The sequence below is a fragment of the Scyliorhinus torazame genome, chromosome 16 (genome assembly GCF_047496885.1).
Source record: "Scyliorhinus torazame isolate Kashiwa2021f chromosome 16, sScyTor2.1, whole genome shotgun sequence".
Lineage (NCBI taxonomy): Eukaryota > Metazoa > Chordata > Chondrichthyes > Carcharhiniformes > Scyliorhinidae > Scyliorhinus > Scyliorhinus torazame.
In genome coordinates, this window is record NC_092722.1 from 163,720,588 (window position 1) to 163,743,351 (window position 22,764).

The 22,764-nt window shown below is 45.8% G+C and overlaps 1 protein-coding gene across 1 annotated transcript in view; it reads right to left on the minus strand.

The window, feature by feature from the left end:
• Positions 1-7,443: 7,443 nt before the first annotated feature.
• gucy2g (guanylate cyclase 2g) overlaps positions 7,444-22,764 on the minus strand; it is a 128,453-nt gene continuing 113,132 nt past the window's right edge. The window contains exons 20-23 of the mRNA XM_072477630.1: positions 14,952-15,050; positions 13,259-13,350; positions 10,754-10,861; positions 7,444-7,578 (exon numbers count right to left, since the gene is read on the minus strand). Coding sequence (XP_072333731.1) covers positions 7,444-7,578; positions 10,754-10,861; positions 13,259-13,350; positions 14,952-15,050 — 434 coding nt within the window. The remainder of the gene's footprint in view (positions 7,579-10,753; positions 10,862-13,258; positions 13,351-14,951; positions 15,051-22,764) is intronic.

Consider the following 22,764-nt stretch of genomic DNA (forward strand, 5'->3'; position numbering starts at 1 on the left):
CCACTATGGCTCGAGGTATTTCTCCAGCCTTTGGTCTTCGCGCCAGAACTCGATAAGCTCCCTCCACCTCCAAAGGGCCCGTCGGGGCCTCCAATCCCATTAGCGAGTGAAGCATCGTGCTCACATATGCCCTGACGTCCGCCCCCTCTGTGCCTTCGGGAAGACCCAGGACTCTTAAATTCTTCCTCCTCGATTTATTCTCCAGGGCTTCCAACCTCTCCACACACCTTTTGTGCTGTGCCTCGTGCGTCTCTGTCTTCACCACCAGGCCCTGTATTTCATCTTCATTTTCAGCAGCCTTTGCCTTCACGACCCGAAGCTCCAGCTCCTGGGTCCTCTGCGCCTCCTTTAGCTGTTCAATCGCCTGTAGCATCGGGGCCAACACCTCCTTCTTCAGCTCTTCCACACAGCGCCGCAGGAACTCTTGTTGCTCCGGGCCCCATACCAAACGGCCACCTTCTGACACCATCTTGCTTCGAGCTTCCCTTCCTTGCCGCTGCTCCAAAGGATCCCGCTGTTGGCAGTATTCTGATCCACATGCTAGCCATCTAGCCAACTGAGTTCACCCCCACCACACCTACCCCTTTCTCCCTGTAACCCTGCAAATGTCTTATCACCTTATCTTCATTCTCAGAGAATGAGTCATGTGACAGCGCGTGGTGACTAAAGTGGACGATGTGGTAGCAAATGGCAGGCAAATAGATCACGGTACATGGCAGAGAGGATGCCTACCGAGGTATTTTGGTGCAATGTAGCATTACCCTTGCCCCTGTCTAGAAAATAATATTTGTATTGTGGCCAAAAATCCTCAACCCTTCCCATGAACTTTCATTGCAATGCCCGCAAGACAGTGCCACAAGGGATAGAAATTAAGTCAGCACCAACCAGATTTGGCAGTTGACCTCAAAAACAAACACCTCAAAATGCACAGCTGTCTACAGATTCAATGTCACTGGCACTGCCAGGCTGCCCACGTTAGGAAACAAAATCCAATGATTCAAACAGAGGTCAAAGTACCCAAATTCAAGGCAGCTCAGAATTCTTCCTCGACCGAGCTAATTACTTGTTCAACTTTGCAGATTGCTGAATTTGTCAAGGGGATTCAGAAATGCATTGTGACACGTTTGGTTTTATGATTCCGATTGCATAATCTGTTTCCATTGCGCTATACGGTCGTACAGCAACATCATACAGTTGGCTGGCAATAATGCAAATTAATCTGGAGGGTAAATTTTATATTTACTGCTATTCATCTCGGTATATGGAGACTATTTGTCCAGATCAGGTGACTCAGCAATAACTTAATTAATAATGTTGAGCAACTCAAATAAACGTACAAGAAAAGTTGTTTGCAGTAGATTAGATTAACCATGTTGGTAAAATCTTGGCTTTCTAGATACCAGGTCTACTTTGTGCCTTCTTGGCTCAACCCACAAGTGTCTTATGGGGTGGGAACAATTAACTTCCCCGTGGACCTTGCAGAATACGAGTTCCCCCCATTAAGGGAGGGTGGGGGGGAGGGGACCTCTTAACAATGTATAGTTGTATGGTATATAAAGCTGGCAAGTTAGATACCGGCAAGGCAGACCCAATTGGGATCTACCGTGTGATATATAGAATAGTTTTTCTAAATAAACTAAGTTTCTTTGATCTACTCGGGGTGGTCTCCTTATAAAACCCCTGGCCTTATAAAACTTTCATAATAATCTGTAACAGCCCTGAAAGATATGGACTTGTGATCTTCTACTGCAGGGATCTCTGCCACTAGTCCTGCTGAATTTAAAGGGGTCAGCTGAGGTCTCTAGGGGCAAAATCACTTACATGTGCTGACTGAGAAGGCTGTAAGCTAGAGTCAGCGACTGGCTCTGTGGGAGGGAGAAGGATGTTGAATTTCCTCCTGCACCGCCCCTCACTAAGTACACAGTTCTGTATGCTTGCACACAGCAATCCCCCCCCCCCCCCCCCACCCCCCTCCCCACCCCCTGCCCGTTGGAAGGAAGTAAAAATCTCCACAAAAACCAAGCTGCCCCTTTTTTGATTTGAGGGCATAGGCCATACTTCCAACCTCGCCCCCACGTTGGTGTCATTGCAGCCATTTTCTTCTTGAAACTAAAGAAGCATTGAAACTCATTACCTCTATAAATTGATTAATGTACAGGAGATTAATTTGTTGCTGTAATTTCAAACTAAAACAGGATCCACTCTGTCTGGTATGAGTCATTGTTGCAAAACCTGTTCACTTTGAGGTCTGAACAATAAATATGTCATGTAGTACAGCATGGTGAGATTACTTTTTATGGGTGTGCTAACAGCTAGACTATTGTCTGAGTCCAAACTATTCCCGCATTCCTTCTTACGAATGCTTTGCTACGATGTGGGTGAAGAACAGCGGTCATGGAAGGGCTTCAATGGAAACAAAAATCAGGAGAGGTATAGAAAGTGCTGTCGATTTGCCATTTTACACTCTCACAGAAACAAAATTACCTTCAAGCAGTTTTGAACACGCAATGTTAAAACAAGTTTGAACTTATAAATACTTTCGCGCATCTCCAAGAAACATCTCACAGCCCTTCTTGGTGTACAAATGCAATTGTTTTGTGGACAGACATAACAGTTTACAATTTGTTGACAATGATTCCACAATCAGCAATGAACTGAATGATTAATTACAGTGTTAAGATGGTGTTGGTCTGAGAGGAATGTTGGCCAGAACACTGGGGTAACTTCTGCCAATTCTTCAAAAGCAATTACAGGATCTTCAACATTCACATGAATAGGCAGAGAGGACCTCAGTTTGACAACGCTTTCAGATGACATCACTCTCTCACTTTTGCACCTAGCAGCCTAGGTTGTGATCTGGTGGTAATGCGGGGGTGGGGAGGGGGTGCTTTTGACCCATTATCTTCTGATTCAGAGAACAGTGTTCTATCAGCATAGCCAAGTTAATTCTCGTGTCATTTTAGAATTTAATAGCAAATATTTTGGTGGGCGTAAATCTTATCCACCTTTTCAAATTCTTGAGGACTTATTAAAAAACGGTTTTCACAACAAAATCAAGTTATAGATGTCCAGCAGAAGACAATAAAATAACCTGTTATTAAATTCCTGACTCTGCAAACCCAACTTGGGAGAAAGTGCCTTGGCCTTCCAGAGTTTTTCTCCGTGAGTCCGGGTACTAACTGTAGTTGGGCCCACCAAGCCCCAGAGGCAGTGATGAGGCAGCTACAAGTGAAGAGGACGGCTGTTTAAAAGATCTGCCTCAGTGCTCCTGTGACAAAAATAAATAACTTTAGCTTCAACCTCCTCACCCCTACACACTCCATGCCCCACCCATGCCAACTCATTCTATCTCATGTCCCTCACTCATTCCCCAGGGTCACTCAAACCATCCATGCCAACATATGCTCCTCTGCCCACCCCCATGGCCCTTTATAGCCTTGCACCAAACTGAATGCCAACTCATGCCAACCTATACCCTCACCTTCAGCATCCCTTTTCCTAATGCTCTCCATGACATCTCACTCAGTATCCCCTGTGGCAGACCTTGGGAGCCATAGTAAGGTGAAATAAAGTTCTGAATATCTATTATGGTCCTCACTATATTAAAAATCACACTCATTGATCAAGGTGCATTCAATACATTTAAATTCCTTCAAGTACTTAAGCCATTATAAAACAAATATTTGTACGCATAGCCCCAAATCAAAGTCATCTCTTTATAAACCACTTGGAACTGTCTATCAACTGTGAAATTATAGACCCCCACTGTGCTAATAGCAGGAAGCAGTCAAGCAACATTAGCTCTGCATGGTTAGTTCTCAGCCTTATGTCACCAAACAGACAGAGAAATTGCAAGCACCGATTATTTTCAATATGTTCTTTTCCCCACTATTCAAGGGGCAGATATTAAATGCCCTGACAGCTTGACAGCTCTACAGATTTTATCTAACTTTAAGGCACATTTATGTCCACTTTTTACAATCCCAAAGGTGTACCTGACCTCCAAAAGGTTATCTTACCTCTCCAAAGAGCTTTGCTAGCTTTAGACCTTCTCCTCAAATGTGTGAGTTGTGTTTCAGAAACTAGGGTGACCAAAATTGCTTCTGTTTGAAGGCAGCTGCAATACATGTGAACCATAGATGTGTGAAATATGACCCGTCTCCATCCCACCACCCCACTCCCACACGCTAACAAAAATAATGGATCCACATTCAGGGGCAGGACTTATGGATGGGCTGCAACTAAATGCTAAAGCACAGAGCTCTTACATCTCCACAAAAAAATATCAGGCCCAAAATTCAATTGAATGCTTGAAGTTTGGCTTGACTGCCAATCTGAGAGGATTTCTGTGCTGTTGTGTGTTCATTTAATTCTTGTACCCAGCTGTTACAATTTTTATCAGATTTTATTAGCATAACAGAAAACCTTAGAGACAGTAGGTTGTGGATCGCAGCTAAATATCAATCAGCACAACGGTATCATCAAATTTAATAAAGTGCTAGATGTATTGGAAATTGCAATATCAGTAAGCACAGATATTTTAAAATCATGATTAGCTATTATTGAATAAATATATGTCATTGAAATCTTTACATTGGCTGCATGTTGTCAATGAATTTATCAAATGAATATAATGACATTTTGCAGGAACTGGTATGTTCACGTATAACCTATTATGCGATCTGCGTAACGCCACATGAACAAATGAAACAAAATTGTCAAATAACTCATTGACCTATTATGGACATCAAATGCTTTTTGTACTACTTTTCCTGATTCCATGATTAGTGAGCGTTGCAGAATATTTGAAAGTTCTTTTAAATGACAGCTAATGCTTGTCTATAATAAGCAAGTTGGGCAATTTATACAAGCAACAATTTCCATTTATCTATAATCTTTTGCCTCTTGAGTGAGAAGACCATGAGTTCAAATGAAATCAAGGATTTGAGCTAACAGTCGTGTGTGTACCGAGAGAGATGTGCATTGTCAGATAGGTGATGGAACAGCATGTCTATGCATTTTGATCCCATTTTAAGTGAGCCGCAGTTGTTTTTCAGAAAAGCGTTGGGAAGATTAAAGTCATCATCTTCTGCCCTTGCCATAAATCTGTACCCATTCCACTGACTTCTTCCTGTTTCCTCAGCTACAATCTCAGGTTGAAGCAGACCGTTCTCAACCTCAATATTCAACGGGATCCTGAGTTGAACTTCCAAACCTTATCTTCTTCATTACAAAAGCTGCCTGCTTCGGCCCTGCTAACATTGCCTGTCTTTGCCCCTACCTCAGCCCATCAACTATTAAAACCTTCATTCCTGTCTTTGTCACTTCCAGACCTCTATTCCAAAGCCCTCCAGCGTGACCTCCACTCCACGATCATCCATAAACTGCACATCATCTGAAACTCTGCTGGCTGTATCCAAACCTGTTCCAAATCTCCCTCACCAAACATTTTATCCTCTCTGATCCACATTGGTGCCAAGACACCAAAGCCTAAAATTTGAAATTCTCACCTGTTTAAACCCCTCTAAATGTCTCTACTCCTCCTCCAGTGTTACACCCTCCTCTCTAAATTCCCAAGTGCACTGACTCCAACCTCTTGTACATCGCCCTTTAATCGTCTCACCATTGACAGTCACACCTTCAGTCTGAAATTTTCTTCCAATGCACTCTGCCTTCATACCTCCCTCTACCCCTTTAAGACTCACTGTAAAACCTCTAAAAGTTTCTACATTAAAGGCATACTGAAAATACAAGTTCTTCTTTTAGAAGTAGTATTAGTATCACAGGTCTCCAATAAATGTTTCTCATGTTCACTGTAACATATTGTAATAGACTCAGCTTCAGTTGTCAAGTGATAACATGCCCCATATTCAAAATAATGCTGAATGCGAAAGAAATGACTTCTAAGTTCCATTGGTACTAACCTTGGGCGGGATTCTCCGACCCACGGTGGCCTGGCCCGCGATCGGGGCCCACCGATCCGCGGGCGGGCCTGTGCCGTGGGGGCACTCTTTTTCTTCCGCCTTCGCCATGGTCTTCACTATGGCAGAGGCGGAAGAGACCCCCTCCCCTGCGCTTGCGCGGGGATGACGTCAGCAGCCACTGACGCTACCGCGCATGCGCTGACCCGCATAGCCCGGCGTAGACCTTTCGGCCCCGGCTGGCATGGCGCCAAAGGCCTTTCCCGCCAGCCGGTGGAGCGCAGACCACTCCGGCGCGGGCCTAGCCCCTCAAGGTGAGGGCTTGGCCCCTAAAGGTGCGGAGACGTCCGCACCTTTGGGGCGGCCCGACGCCGCAGTGGTTCCCGCCACTCCATTACACGAACCCCCCGCCCTGCCGGGTAGGTGAGAATCCCGCCCCTTATATTTATTCCACCTTAATGATGATTCACCAAACAGTGGAAATCATTTCTCACAGTTCAAATCTTTGAATAGTCCTTGTTGGCTGCCCTTTAGCCTTCACTTCTCCTGTGAGCATAGTCCTTGTCATGATATTCAAGTGAACATCACAGCACATACACACATATATAATGATAGACAGAGCAACGGACCAATTAGCACACATAACACGACAGCCAATCACAGACAAGAGCATACACAGTACAAAACAAGAAACACGACACTTCCTGGGCAGTCCATCAGGAGACGGCACAGGGCAAGCACCTCATAGCCAGACACTCACACAGTCACCACGTGCTGAGTACCAAGTTTGTTATATAAATAGTTTAAAGGAATAAAACTGCGTTGTACTAATCGCAACCGTGTTGGTTCATCTGTATCTCAGAGCACCCAACACTTCAGTCCTCATTTATCGTTTACCGTTCCTGGGATCATCTTAGTAAATCAAATTTAATACCTTTGACACTCATGAAAACTGTCAGGTTGTTGATAAAATCAACCGGCTCACTGATATTCTGCAGAGAAAGAAATCTGCCGATCTCTCCTTGCCTGACTTCCATATGCCTCTCGTCTTATGTGATTGACTCCTAAAACTAGGATTGATTTTGACTTCTTTACCTCTTTCTCTCCTTTTAAAGTATATGATACAGCTATCATTTGGAGATGCCCAACTTAGTGAAAGTTCTCAAATCAATGGTGTGTTTCTGTGGGCACAGATGTATTCACAAAATCTGTCTTTTGAATATCCATGAGCACAGACAGATTTGTAAGTGACAGGTTTTCTACACTTCTACTTCTGTAAACAATGAGATCATTGAATATGTTCACTTAGCAACATTAGTATTTCTAACTTCCATAAGTACATATAATACTAATTATTATAAATTTGTAATAAGTATGTTTCTTTTTAAGTCTTTGCTCTTCAGGATAATGACAGTATCAGTAATTCAATTTGTAAGTATCACTCAAGTCCTATTAGGATTCTGATAATCTGTTTTCAACTTATTTGTGCGTGCTTGACATATTTGAGAGTGCCTTGTGGCAATCAGAAGGTTTTGTCTTCCACAGTATTCTTCTCAAGACTGTATCCACGAGGCCTTGTACATGTATCTTCAGGAGGATCTGATGCAGAATTCCCTGGTTCCCCCGATGCTGCAAATGCTGCTAGCTCTTCGTCAGTCTACATGTGGTGGTACAATTTGAAAAATGGTCACATTAGGTTAGAACTTCATTGAGATATTACACAAACAAGGACAGAATAAGAGCCAATAATGAACCACAAACAATGCATCAAGTGTGTCATACAACAGCAACATCACACTAGTTGCACAGAAAACATGAGGGACTCTAAATTTGTTCAGAAGACTAAGAGGCGACTTGATCAAACTCTTTTAAAATCCAGAGGGATCTTGACAGCATGGATGTGAAGAGGATGTTTCCTCTTGTCGTAGAATCTAGAACTTGGGGTTACGTTTTAAAAATACGGGGTCGCTCATTTAACACAGAGTTGAGGGGAAATGTTGTCTCCCAGAGGACCCCGAGTCTCTGGACCGCTCTTCCACAAAAGGCGATGAAAGCAAAGTCTTTGAATATTTTAAAAGCAGAGCTAGATAGATTCTTGATTAACAAGGGGTGAATGGTTATCAAGGGTAGGCAGGTTTGAAGTTACAATCAGATCAGCCATGATCTTACTGAATGGCAGAGAAGGCTTCAGGCCTACTCCTGCTCCTAATTCACATATTCACACATGTCCGTATGAGGTACGGCAGGACTTTCTGCTGCCAGATTATAGCAAATCCAACCCCACTAAATCACCATTTTGGTACTAAAAATGTGAGTCAGACGAGCAGCACAAATTAAACAAGCTTGCAATGCCATTGGGCGGGGGTAGTGAGGGAAGGGGTTGAAAATATGTGGAGAAGCAAGAGGAATATCCCCAATGCCCCTCAATGGTCAACATGCCAGGGGCAGAAAATCAGTATGAGAGATGTGGAGATCTGATGCAGCTGCCAAATGTAAAACTTACTTAGAAGAGGAATAGCAACAATGGAGGAAGGAAGAAAGCTAAGGTTTGGTGATAGCAAGGAGACTCAAAAAGAGACTTGGACCGGAGAAAGGATCATTTGGATTTTCCACCAACAAGAAAAATGGAGTAGGAGGCATGGGCTGTTTGGAATTGGGTGCACAAAGATATAGTCTGCTTTATGTGGAAAGAAGGGACTGCAGAGGCACGTGTTTGACCCCCAACAACGTACACCCCCCCCCTCCCCCCATACCACCAACACTCGTTTGCAGTGCAGAAAGAAGTTTAACAATCTCACCAGGGTAACCAAGGTAAACTACCTGCCTCACCTGCACATAGGACACATCTTTATTCGTTACTCTCACAGTGTCCCATCATTTATCCCATCACTTTGTCAAGCATTACCTGCCAATTTACCAAATCTTAAAGTACCTCCTATGAGCCTCCTTCTCTGTTACTCACAGCTCATGATATGACTTCATATTTTGAATTGTTATTTTCAAGAGACTCTGCCTAACCATCATTACTGTAATCATGCCTTGTCTTCTCATTTATAGGGTAAGTTGCCCTAATACCCACAAATCTGAGACCTCCAGTTCCATTCCCTCAATACAGAACTTTTGGCTCACAAGGAGATCCTGTGAAGCCAGGTCTATTGTGGACAGACCTACAATTTGCCTGCATAATGGTCCAACAGCACAAACACAATACATTTCACACATACACAATAACCGTTTAATATTATTATATCTCTTCATAAATCAGCTAAATCAAAACACATATTCTAATGAGGAGGAAGAAAGAAGCAAGAATCCTTGGGCGGGATTCTCTCAGCCCACGCCGGGTCGAAGAATCACCGGGCCGGGCGCGGATCGCGTGACGCCGCCCTGATGCCAGTCCGCTGATTCTCCTGTGAGTGGAAAATCGGCGCCATTGGTGCCAGCGTGGTCGGCGTGGCGTCGGTCGGGGGCTGCTCTACGTGGCCCCCCTCGGGGCCTGGCCCGCGATCAGGGCCCACCGATCAGCGGGCTGGCCTCTCGGGTTGGGGGCCTCCTTTCTTTCGCACCAGCCCCTGTAGCCTTACGCCATGTTGTGTCGGGGCCGGTGCGGAGAAGGGAGCCACCGCGCATGCGCACATTGGCGCTGGTGCCACTGCGCATGCGTGGACCCCGTGGTGCCCAGTTGAAGCCGGGATCAGCAGCTGGAGTTGCGTGGGTTGCTCCAGTGCTGTGCTGGCCCCCTGTAGGGGCCAGAATTGCTGATCCTGAGGCCATGTTGACGCCGTCGGGAAACGCGACGGTGTTTACGACGGCGTCAACACTTAGCCTCAGGATCAGAGAATCCCGCCCAGGGTTGCTCAACACAGAACCCATGAGAGGTTATGGATTGCAGGCTGTTTGATGCTTGCCAGAATGTTTGCTGGCTAAGGAGGAGGTGAAAGTTGATGTGTTGGGTACTCTGCTACACAGACGAACCAACACGGTTCCGAATGGTACAACTCAGTTTTATTGCTAACATTTATTTACAGTGGTAAACTGGTTACTGAGGTTCGGTCATAACCCTAGAATCGATGGACCTATTCCTAATACTATCTTGTAGTGGCACTCAGCACATGGTGAATGTCTGAGTGGCTTGCTATGAGCTCTGTGCCCTGAGCTGTCTCCTGCTGGAATGCTCAGGAAGTGTCGTGTTCCCTGTTTTGTACTGTGTATGCTCTTGCCTGTGATTGGCCGTGGTGTTGTGTGTGTGTTGATTGGTCCATTGATCTGTCCATCAGTATGTATGTGCTATGATGTTTACCTGAATATCATGACAAAAGTGGGGTTTGAAAAGAGATGAGGAGAGGGGTAGGAACGAAGGGGTAAAGGGCTTGGGCGAATTGAGAAGGACTTAGAATGGATAGGTGGGGAAAAGCATTTTGTTTTAGAGGAGCCTGCACTTGAGTGCCAATAAGATCAGGCAGCTAAAGCACGTCCAAGTTGCACTGTTTGTATCGTGGGAAATCTTCCCTTTTGGATAATCACACAGCACTGATGGATCTTGTAGACAATTGGTGCAGCGACTTTCATACCATTGCACAATGAAGAATTTCTGGCACTTGTATTTCCTACATTATAATAGTGACTACATTTCAAAAGCAGCTAACTGGCAGTAAAATACTTTGGGATATTCAGAGGCAAATTGTCCTTTCTTTAAGAGTGAAACTTTTCACTGCTGCTCATGAAGGAAGACCACCCACATGCATTTTGACTAAAAGTCTTGACTTCAAAATGTTTTATAGCTTTTCCATACCATGTTAGACACAGTTTACCTCCAATTAATCCATTCCTACCTCCAGTGAGTCCTTCAAATCTTCTTCCACATTGTAATCTAATTTTGGCAAAGGCTCCTTGAATCCCTCTTTGCCTTTTAGCCAGTATGTTGCCTGATTTCCCTTTCCCTTATGAAAAATACAAATGGGTCGTATTTTTAATAGTACATATTAGAATATTAATTTCTCTTATCTATAAATACATTTTCTTATAATGAGAGCTAGGTGTACGAAATTGTAGGGGTGAAGTCTTTTCCTCAAAAGCATATTTTTCTTGAATGCATAATATCTACATTTTTAAATTGAAGGAAAACAAAGATTTTCTTCTTCTTTGTGCTGAAGAATACTCCGATTCCAGACATTGTCAAGAGAAAAAGGGGCTGGAGACTTGGGGCGGAAGTCTCCCAGCCCGGGGCCCGGCCGGAGAATCCCCGCAACCAGACCACGCTGCCGCGACACCAGCGCCGGTCGGTCTACGCGGCCGGGCAGCCGATTCTCCGGCCCGGATGGGCCAAGCGGCCGCTCTAAAAAGGCAGAGTCCCGTCGGCGGCATCCACACCTGGCCGCAGCCGGCGGGAACTCTACCCGCAGGGTCGAGGGGTGGCCTGTGTGGGGGGGGGCTCCGGCCCCGGGGGAGGGTCTCCGATGGGGCCTGGCCTGCGATCGTGGGCCTACCAATCAGCGGGCCAGCCTCTCGCTCCCCGGGCCTATTTTCTTCCGCACCGGCCCCTGAACTCCCGCGCCATGATGCGTCGGGGCCGGCGCGTTGAGGGGGGCCACCGCACATGCGCGGGTTGGCGCCGGCGCCACTACGCATGCATGGATCCCGCGGCGCACAGTTCGCGCCGGGATGGGAGGCTGGAGTGGCGTGAAGCGCTCCAGCACCGTGCTGGCCCCCTGTAGGGGTCAGAATCGGTATTCCCAGCAGCCCGTTCACGCCATCATGAAATGCGACGGCGTTTCCGACAGCGCGGACAATCTGCCGCCGAATGGGAGAATCCCGCCCCTGGTTTATGACATTTCCTTTCCCAGAGCTTGTGCCTACAGTGGAGACAAAGAGAGGTGGGAGGAAGACTCCCTTATTTTCGAATAGCCATTAGGGAGCCAAAAAGGTAAAACAGCCCCCAAAAGCAGGTAGTGGGGAGTGGAGCAGGAATCTGCTTCAACTGGAAGATCAGTGTGGTAGTCACCACTGTTGTATTATATTGTATATATGGGTATTACGGTAAGGCCACTGTACTACAGGTACGGGGGTAGATCCCTGCCTGCTGGCTCCGCCCAGGAGGCGGGGTATAAATATGTGTGCTCTCCGAACAGCAGCCATTTCGTAAGCTGCTGTCGGAGGCCACACATCTCTGTGTAATAAAGTCTCGCTTACATTCTACTCTCATCTCGTCGTAATTGATAGTGCATCAATCAGTGAAATCAGCTGGGTTTGTAAGGTGTTTGAAGGTAGAGGTAGGCTGCAGATAAGGTCATTGTCATATCTCATTGTGTACTTGAAGGAGGTCAGTTAAATCAAACTTCCAGGACTGTAGACAAGTCCCTTTTCCTGCCTCCCATTCACAATGCAAGACCCTAAAATGCTAATAGTCTGGGTCAGGGAATTTGACATGACATGCTTGAGTTATCTGGCATCAGGGTGGGAGTGGCAGAGAAATAAATGTTCTCACACATTTGGAGGTAACTTCAAACTGATTGCATGATTGCTTCAGGCTTCATTATGCAGGTTTCATGCTAGGGAACCAACATAAAATCTTAAAGAGATCTATTTGCACTAGAAAGTGACAAAAGGCAATTGCGCAATTTAAATTCCACCCACAACAATCTGGAAACTAAAATGTAGATACTATTCGTGAATTCTTTTTCAGGAACGACGAGGAAATCAGAGAGAGAATTAATCTCGGCCCAAGTTTGATTTTTCCAGTCTGGGTCAAAGGTTTCATTAAACCCAAATTTATTTCAATCGGTTCAGCAGCAGGTGTGAGTTGCAGGTCAGTTGCACAGCTGTCTCTGTGGCAGACGTCACATCACATTGATGCAGAACATGCTGCATGATCACAGTTTGAAGTCACCACTCTTGGTAAATAGTGACAGACTGTTCTGAGAGCGGGGCGGGGCGGGGGGTGGTCATTGCGGTGTGGGAACTTGCCATCGGCTGCAATGTAACTACAAATCATCCAATACCGTCTTTCAAAAAACTATTTTCACAATCGAAAAGATTTTGAGGACTATTGTAGGTTTTTAAATATTAACAAAGGATCAACAGGCCACATATGATTTTACTAACATTAAAATGTTACTGACATTGAAAGTGGAGCTTGATAAAACATTTAATAAAACTGAAGTGTGGAGCAAAATAGAAATGGCAGCATAATTCACCTGCTGATCCGTTAAATGCAAACTGTCAAATGTATTACTTACTTGAAGAAATAATTTTTATTCTGTTTCTAATGGAAAAATAAACAGATTAAAACAAGTAAAATCCTGTAAATATAATTTCTTGATTACAATTTGACTTCCTACCTTCACTTTAATTGTCCCTCTTTCCACTAGATCGTATCCTCCCAATGCTCTCAGTGCTTCAGCAGTGCTGTGGGATATGTGTATTTTCAAAGCTAAAAGTCAAAAGAAGCTCAGCTTACATAAGAACATAAGAAATAGGAACAGGAGCAGGCTCTCAGGCTGGATCGACCATTCAGTACGATCGTGACTGATAGTCAACCTTTTTTGCCTGATTCCTATAAGCCTTAATTTTCCTGGGAAGTCCAAAGTTACTGTGAATTTCGGTGTTGAATATGCTCAGTGGATGGATTTCCTGGCCCCAACATTGGTGAGCATCATTGCGGGCAGGGCTGGAAAATTTGGAGAGCTGTCAAAATTCAACGAGCCTCCAGATTTTCCTGTCACTTCCTGGAATACTCCGGTCAATGTCAGGGATCCAGACCTTCTGGATTAGAACATTCCAAAGATCCATAACCCTCTGGGCGACTAAATAGTTTCCTGATCGCTTGTCCGACCCCTCATAGAATCATAGAATTTATAGTGCAGAAGGAGGCCATTCGGCCCATCAAGTCTGCACCGGCCTTTGGAAAGAACATCCTACCCAAGCCCACGGCCAAACCTCCACCCTATCTCCATAACCCACTAACCCGACCTAACATTTTTTGGGCACTTAGGGGCAATTTAGCATGGCCACTCTACCTAACTTGCACATCTTTGGACTGTAGGAGGAAACCGGAGCACCCGGAGGAAATCGACAAAGACACGGGGAGAACGTGCAAATTCCACTCAGACAGTGACCCGAGGCCAGAATTGAACCCGGGACCATGGCGCTGTGAGGCAGCGGTGCTAACTATTGTGCCACCGTGCCGCTCATCTTGACACTGTGCCTCCTGATTCTAGAACTCTCCAGCCAGGGGAAACTGCCTCGGTATCTATGTAACAGAATGTATCTCATAAGTTCGCAATTTATGTTCAAAAAATGTTCGTGGGCCAGCAAAATAACCTGACAATTACACTGGCCCAATCCGTCTGTCATTGTGTCACTGAGCCAGTTAATAGGCTGGAAAGTGAACTACATGGTGCTAAGTGATATGGTTCAGTAGGTTTGATTACTGGTCTGTTCTGAGTTAGCTAATTTCACATCAACCACTAATTCATGTTGGAAATCAACTTTTTTAATTATATTTCTGTGAAACGCCATGAGACTTTAATTACATTTGAACTGCTAAATAAATGCATGTTATGGCTGAACCTGGAGAGATCGCAAAGATTTTTCTCATTAGCCAAGTTTGGGACACAAGGATAATGTGGATTTCCCTGCTTTCTCCTCACTTGCACTTTCTGACCACAGTTATTGATCGATGAGAGTATTTTTTTCAGCGGAAAGATATTTCCTAGGCATCAAACTTAAGATAAATTTAAATGAAGCTGATTTCTCCCGATCATTAAAAGTTGAATTTCTTCGACATACATGTGTCTTAATCTTAACCCAGGTTTTACAGCATCACTCATTTCTACCGAGCAATTCCTGTCCCAAAATTCACAATATCAAGGAGGAAGGTGCAGAATCTGCTGCTGCTGTACAGCATGGAGTATTCAACACTTGTATACAGGATTACACTGTGCAGCCCACCTACTCAGGGAAGCTGAGCTCTGCAATGGGTTCGTTTATTTATTTTAACAAATCCATGAAGGAAAAAGACTGAATAGTTACGTCGACCATTGCTCTCCATCCTTGATGCTACGTTGACAGTATCTCCAAACAGACAGTATCTGGGCATCATTGTTCCAACGACACCCGCAACTACTGGGCCTGCAAAAATAATTTTAACCGTGATTTTAAAATACCCTTTGCCACTCTGTAATCAATACCCTTCAGACCCACCCACCAATATTCTGTCATGTCGCCCTGCTTCTCATAATTTGCAGCAATTAGGAATTTCGGCCACTAATAATAATAGCTTGTTGTCACAAGTAGGCTTCAATTAAGTTACTGTGAAAAGCCCCTAGTCGCCAAATTCTGGCACCTGTTCGGGGAGGCCGGTACGGGAACTGAACCGGCGCTGCTGGCCTTGTTCTGCATTACAAGCCAGGTGTTTAACCCACTGTGCTAAACCAGCCCCTAGTCATCTCCCAAAAAAGTTCCGAAGGATTACGAATCTGAATTGATCACGTACTGTCGGAAACCAGAAAGTAAAACCTGTGGAAACTTTTGACCTCATTCAGTATTTTATGTTAGATTGGAATAGAATTTTATCAATCACATGAAGAACAATAGGACTTAAATACATACCTATCAGCCAAAAATGGAATTTCTTTGTTCTTTCATTCATTCATGCTTGGGAGTAGGAACTCCCCAACCGATGGGATTCCCCCACCTGCACAGGGACTCTTTCACCCACTGCCAGGCCTGACCAGGACCTCACCCACTTGACCCCCACACCAAGCCTCATTCTAACCTCAATCCCCCTTCCACCCCAAGGTACGACTCGACCTTACCCCACGTGCTGAGGTCTGACCTGACCCAGCCCCACAACGAGGCCTGACCCAACCTGACAGTCTCCCAGCCCCCGCCCCTACCCCCCCACTCCCCCAAGATCTAACCCCTCATTCTCTCCTCAGTCCAATCCCTCACCCCAAGGACTAATTCCCCCTCCTCCACCCGAAGCCTGTTACACCTACAGCCCCCTTGCCTCCCAAATCCCACCCAATCACCTTATACATTTGCCTTCTCCCTGGTCTGTCAAGGCCCTTTAAACTTCACTGGACCTTTAACTTTTTAAAATTCATTGAGTGTCGCTGACTGGGTCAGCATCTATTGCCCATCCCCAATTCCCCTTGAACTGAGTGGTTTGCCAGGCCATTTCATAGGGCATTTAAGAGTCAACCACAGTGCAGTGGATCTGGTGTCACATGTAGGCCAGATCAAGAGGAGGCAGTGGCATAGTAGTATTGTCACTGGACTAGTAACCCAGGGTTTCCCTGCTTTTTTCTCACTTGCACAGAGACCTACGGTAATGCTCTGGGGCCACAGGTTTAAATCCCACCAGCACAGATAATGAAAATTGAATTCAATAAAAATCTGGAACTAAGAGTCGAATGATTACCATGAAACCATTGCCGACTGTCGTAAAAATCCATTTGGTTAATTAATGTCCTTCAGGGAAGGAAATCTGCCACCTTACTCTGTCTGGCCTACATGTGACTCCAGACCCACACAGCGATGTAGTTGACTCTTAACTGCCCCCAATTGGAATGGCCGAGCAAGCCGTTCAGTTTAAGGGCAATTAGGGATGAACAACAAATGCTGGCCCAGCCAACTCCGCACCCGAAGAACGAAGGAAAAAAAAGGTAAGATTTCCTTCCCTAAAGAACATTAGTAACAATAATTGGTCACCATTAGACCATTAATTCCAGATTTTTATTGAATTCAAGTTTCAGCATCTGCCCGAATGGGATTCGAACCCATGTCCCCTAGTTCATAGAATTTACAGTGCAGAAGGAGGCCATTTGGCCCAGCGAGTCTGCACCGGCTCTTGGAAAGAGCACCCTATCCAAGCCCACAACTTCCCCTATCCCATAACCCCGGAACCCCACCCAACACTAAGGGCAATTTTGGAGACTGATGGCAATTTAGCATGGCCAATCCACCTAACCTGCACATCTTTGGACTGTGGGAGGAAACCGGAGCACCCGGACGGAACCCACACACACACGGGGAGAACGTGTAGTTTCCGCACAGACAGTGACCCAAGCTGGGTATCGAACCTGGGAACCTAGAGCTGGGAAGCAATTGTGCTAACCACTATGCTATGGTGCTACCCATTCTTTGGTAGTTCTTTAGATTACTAGTTCAGTGGCAGTACCACTACCCCACTGCCCTCCCCATAAATGGAGTGTGCCTTTCTTCCGTTCGAAAGACCTGTACTTGAGGCTGGGCCTCAGGAGTGTGCTGCACTACTCCAATTGTGCCCGTCCTGAGCCGGATGGTCAGGTGAGACAAGATTTCAGGGAAGAAACTGGGAGCTGAGAGGCAGTCCAACGCTGATTGCCAGTCACATGGAACTCAGGCTCAATCCAACTTGTAGTTGTGTAAGTGTCTTTAATTGCTAATCCTGTGTATTTTTGTAAATAAATTGGTTGAGTGGTTTTAGAGTGTTGATTCTCTGTCTTTTGTTGACCATTCCTGTCCAAAGTGAGTGTGGAAACCTAATTGAAATTTGGGCAATTGTTCATCATCAGCTGCAGAAACTCAGTTGGAACTGAAAGTGAAGAGATGAAGAATTCAGATGGTGAGGAAAGTGTCACCAGGTCCCCTGCAGCATGTTTGTTTTTATTTGACACCTCATTCAGAGAGATTATTGTACATTTATAGGGAAATTGTCCTCAGACCATTGAAAAAGAAAATGGTGACAGAGAGATTGAATCTTGGGGGTTCATTTTTAACACCAGCCAGCCCCCCCCCCCCCCACCACAAACCAGAAATGCAGATAGGGAGAGGTTAAGATCATCTCAAGTCAACTTATTGGTCCAAAACTGTGCAATTCCCACTCGGCAACAGTTTATCTACAATTATGAGATTGGTCAAGGTTCCTGCTGAAAAGCGGGCCGGGCCTCATAAAGAATTAAAAATCACAGCCCAATGATGTCACGCACACAACCATTCCATTTCAACTCGTGGTTTGCAAGGACCTCTGTCGAACTAGCACTACCTTGCCCCGAGTCTGCAGAGTGGCTAGAAAAGGCCCAGCTGAGTTTAAAATGTTACTTTTATAGTCATCGGGACACTCCAGCACAGGAGGAAGCCAGTTGGCCCATCAAGTCCATGCCTGCTTGAACAACCCAGTCAATCCCATTTTCCAGCACAATCCTATAGCCCTGCTATTTTATTCTTGTCAAGTGCCGATCTGATTTGCTTTTGAAATCATTGATTATCTCTGCTTCCACTACCCTCGTACTTAGCCAGTTCCACTCACTGCGTAAAACGTTCTTCCCCACATACCCGGTGTCCCTTACCCAAAATCTTAATCTGGTTCCCTTGTTCTTGCACCATCAGCCGATGGTAACAGCTTTATTTTGTCAAAATAATCTAAACCTGTCATAATCTTGTACAACTCTATCATCTCGCTGCAATCTATTTCGCACTGTGGAAAATAACATCAGCTTGTTCACTTTAACCTTGTAGCTAAATTCCCTCGTCCCTGGAATCATTCCGGAAATTTCCACGGTAGCTTCTTTAAAGACCTTCACATCCGTCCAAAACTGTGGTGACCAGACCGTGAGACAATAAATACTCCAGTTGTGGCATAACCAGAGCTATATAAAGGTTCAGCAGAACATCTCCCCATTTGTATTCATTACCTCTATTTAGATACATATGTCGAATCCATGTGGATTCGGATGATCGAACGTGGCATCACCCTTGTCATCCAGTCCCAGTAACACTATTTGTTGGCCACTGCTCCTGGTGATACTGCTGGCTGTCTGATTAGCCGACAGCTCTCCGAGGAGAAATGTCCTCCCAGATAGGGGTGGAAGTCTTGCCCTGAGCCACTTAACAGCTCGACCGCCACAAAATCAACTCATGGCAGGCTCCCTCCTGACCTTTCAGGCAGGGTACGGGGCCAACATTTCCATGTAAACTTCCGGCCATGTTACCAGTTGCAATTTTTGACTGAAATCATGCAAGACCTCAAGGAGAACGCAAAGGCTACTTAAACAGGATAATATATTCTCACTGAATCCATAGAATCCTTACAGTGCAGAAGGAGGTCATTTGGCCCATTGAGCCTACACCGACCATGCAAAAGAGCACCAAAGAACAAAGAAATGTACAGCACAGGAACAGGCCCTTCGGCCCTCCAAGCCCGTGCCGACCATGCTGCCCGACTAAACTACAATCTTCTACACTTCCTGGGTCCGTATTCCTCTATTCTCATCCCATTCATGTATTTGTCAAGATGCCCCTTAAATGTCATAATCGTCCCTGCTTCCACCACCTCCTCCGGTAGCGAGTTCCAGGCACCCACTACTCTCTGTGTAAAAAACCTGCCTCGTACATCTACTCTAAACCTTGCCCCTCTCACCCCTAGTAATTGACCCCTCTACCCTGGGGAAAAGCCTCTGACTATCCACTCTGTCTATGCCCCTCATAATTTTGTAGACCTCTATCAGGTCGCCCCTCAACCTCCTTCGTTCCAGTCAGAACAAACCGAGTTTATTCAACCGCTCCTCATAGCTAATGCCCTCCATACCAGGCAACATTCTGGTAAATCTCTTCTACACCCTCTCTAAAGCCTCCACATCCTTCTGGTAGTGTGGCAACCAGAATTGAACACTGTACTCCAAGTGTGGCCTAACTAAGGTTCTATACAGCTGCAACATGACTTGCCACTTCTTATACTCAATGCCCCGCCAATGAAGGCAAGCATGCCGTATACCTTCTTGACTACCTTCTCCACCTGTGTTGCCCCTTTCAGTGACCTGTGGACCTGTACTCCTAGATCTCTTTGACTTTCAATACTCTTGAGGGTTCTACCATTCACTGTATGTTCCCTACCTGCATTAGACCTTCCAAAATGCATTACCTCACATTTGTCCGGATTAAACTCCATCTGCCATCTCTCCGCCCAAGTCTCCAAACAATCTAAATCCTGCTGTATCCTCTGACAGTCCTCATCGCTATCCGCAATTCCACCAACCTTTGTGTCGTCTGCAAACTTACTAATCAGACCAGTTACATTTTCCTCCAAATCATTTATATATACTACAAACAGCAAAGGTCCCAGCACTGATCCCTGTGGAACGCCACTGGTCACAGCCCTCCAATTAGAAAAGCATCCTTCCATTGCTACTCTCTGCCTTCTATGACCTAGCCAGTTCCGTATCCACCTTGCCAGCTCACCCCTGATCCCGTGTGACTTCACCTTTTGTACTAGTCTACCATGAGGGACCTTGTCAAAGGCCTTACTGAAGTCCAGATAGACAACATCCACTGCCCTACCTGCATCAATCATCTTAGTGACCTCCTCGAAAAACTCTATCAAGTTAGTGAGACACGACATCCCCTTCACAAAACAATGCTGCCTCTCACTAATACGTCCATTTGCTTCCAAATGGGAGTAGATCCTGTCTCGAAGAATTCTCTCCAGTAATTTCCCTCCAACTGAAGTAAGGCTCACCGGCCTGTAGTTCCCTGGATTATCCTTGCTACCCTTCTTAAACAGAGGAACAACATTGGCTATTCTCCAGTCCTCCGGGACATCACCTGAAGACAGTGAGGATCCAAAGATTTCTGTCAAGGCCTCAGCAATTTCCTCTCCAGCCTCCTTCAGTATTCTGGGGTAGATCCCATCAGGCCCTGGGGACTTATCTACCTTAATATTTTTTAAGACACCCAACACCTCGTCTTTTTGGATCTCAATGTGACCCAGGCTATCTACACACCCTTCTCCAGACTCAACATCTACCAATTTCTTCTCTTTGGTAAATACTGATGCAAAGTATTCATTTAATACCTCGCCCATTTCCTCTGGCTCCACACATAGATTCCCTTGCCTATCCTTCAGTGGGCCAACCCTTTCCCTGGCTACCCTCTTGCTTTTTATGTACGTGTAAAAAGCCTTGGGATTTTCCTTAACACTATTTGCCAATGACTTTTCGTGACCCCTTCTAGCCCCCCTGACGCTTTGCTTAAGTTCCTTCCTACTTTCCTTATATTCCACACAGGCTTCGTCTGTTCCCAGCCTTTTAGCCCTGACAAATGCCTCCTTTTTCTTTTTGACGAGGCCTACAATATCTCTCATTATCCAAGGTTCCCGAAAATTGCCGTATTTATCCTTCTTCCTCACAGGAACATGCCGGTCCTGAATTCCTTTCAACTGGCACTTGGAAGCCTCCCACATGTCAGATGTTGATTTGCCCTCAAACATCCGCCCCCAATCTATGTTCTTCAGTTCCCGCCTAATATTGTTATAATTAGCCTTCCCCCAATTTAACACATTCATCCTAGGACCACTCTTATCCTTGTCCACCAGCACTTTAAAACTTACTGAATTGTGGTCACTGTTCCCAAAATGCTCCCCTACTGAAACATCTACCACCTGGCCGGGCTCATTCCCCAATACCAGGTCCAGCACCGCCCCTTCCCTAGTTGGACTGTCTACATATTGTTTTAAGAAGCCCTCCTGGATGCTCCTTACAAACTCCGTCCCGTCTAAGCTCCTGGCAATAAGTGAGTCCCAGTCAATATTGGGGAAGTTGAAGTCTCCCATCACCACAACCCTGTTGTTTTTACTCTTTTCCAAAATCTGTCTACCTATCTGCTCCTCTATATCCCGTTGGCTGTTGGGAGGCCTGTAGTAAACCCTCAACATTGTGACTGCACCCTTCTTATTCCTGATCTCTACCCATGTAGCCTCACTGCCCTCTGAGGTGTCCTCCCGCAGTACAGCTGTGATATTCTCCCTAACCAATAGCGCAACTCCGCCACCCCTTTTACATCCCTCTCTATCCCGCCTGAAACATCTAAATCCTGGAACGTTTAGCTGCCAATCCTGCCCTTCCCTCAACCAGGTCTCTGTAATGGCAACAACATCATAGTTCCAAGTACTAATCCAAGCTCTACGTTCATCTGCCTTACCCGTAATACTTCTTGCATTAAAACATATGCACTTCAGGCCACCAGACCCGCTGTGTTCAGCAACTTCTCCCTGTCTGCTCTGCCTCAGAGCCACACTGTCCCAATTCCCTAGTTCTCCCTCAATGCTCTCACCTTCTGATCTATTGCTCCCGTGCCCACCCCCCTGCCATACTAGTTTAAACCCTCCTGTGTGACACTAACAAACCTCGCGGCCAGGATATTTATGCCTCTCCAGTTTAGATGTAACCCGCCCTTCTTATATAGGTCACACCTGCCCCGGAAGAGCTCCCAGTGGTCCAGATAACGGAAACCCTCCCTCCTACACCAGCTGTTTAGCCACGCGTTTAGCTGCTCTATCTTCCTATTTCTAGCCTCACTGGCACGTGGCACAGGGAGTAATCCCGATATTACAACCCTAGAGGTCCTGTCTTTTAACTTTCTTCCTAGCTCCCTAAACTCCTGCTGCAGGACCTCATGCCCCTTCCTGCCTATGTCGTTAGTACCAATATGTACAATGACCTCTGCCTGTTTGCCCTCCCCCTTCAGGATGCCCTCTACCCGTTCGGAGACATCCTGGACCCTGGCACCAGGGAGGCAACATACCATCCTGGAGTCTCTTTCACGTCCACAGAAGCGCCTATCTGTGCCCCTGACTATAGAGTCCCCTATTACTATTGCTCTTCTGCGCTTTGACCCTCCCTTCTGAACATCAGAGCCAGCCGTGGTGCCACGGCTCTGGCTGCTGCTGTTTTCCCCTGATCGGCTATCCCCCCGACAGTATCCAAAGGGGTATACCTGTTCGCGAGGGGGACAACCACAGGGGATTCCTGCACTGACTGCCTGCCCTTTCTGGTGGTCACCCATTTCTCTGCCTGCACCTTGGGTG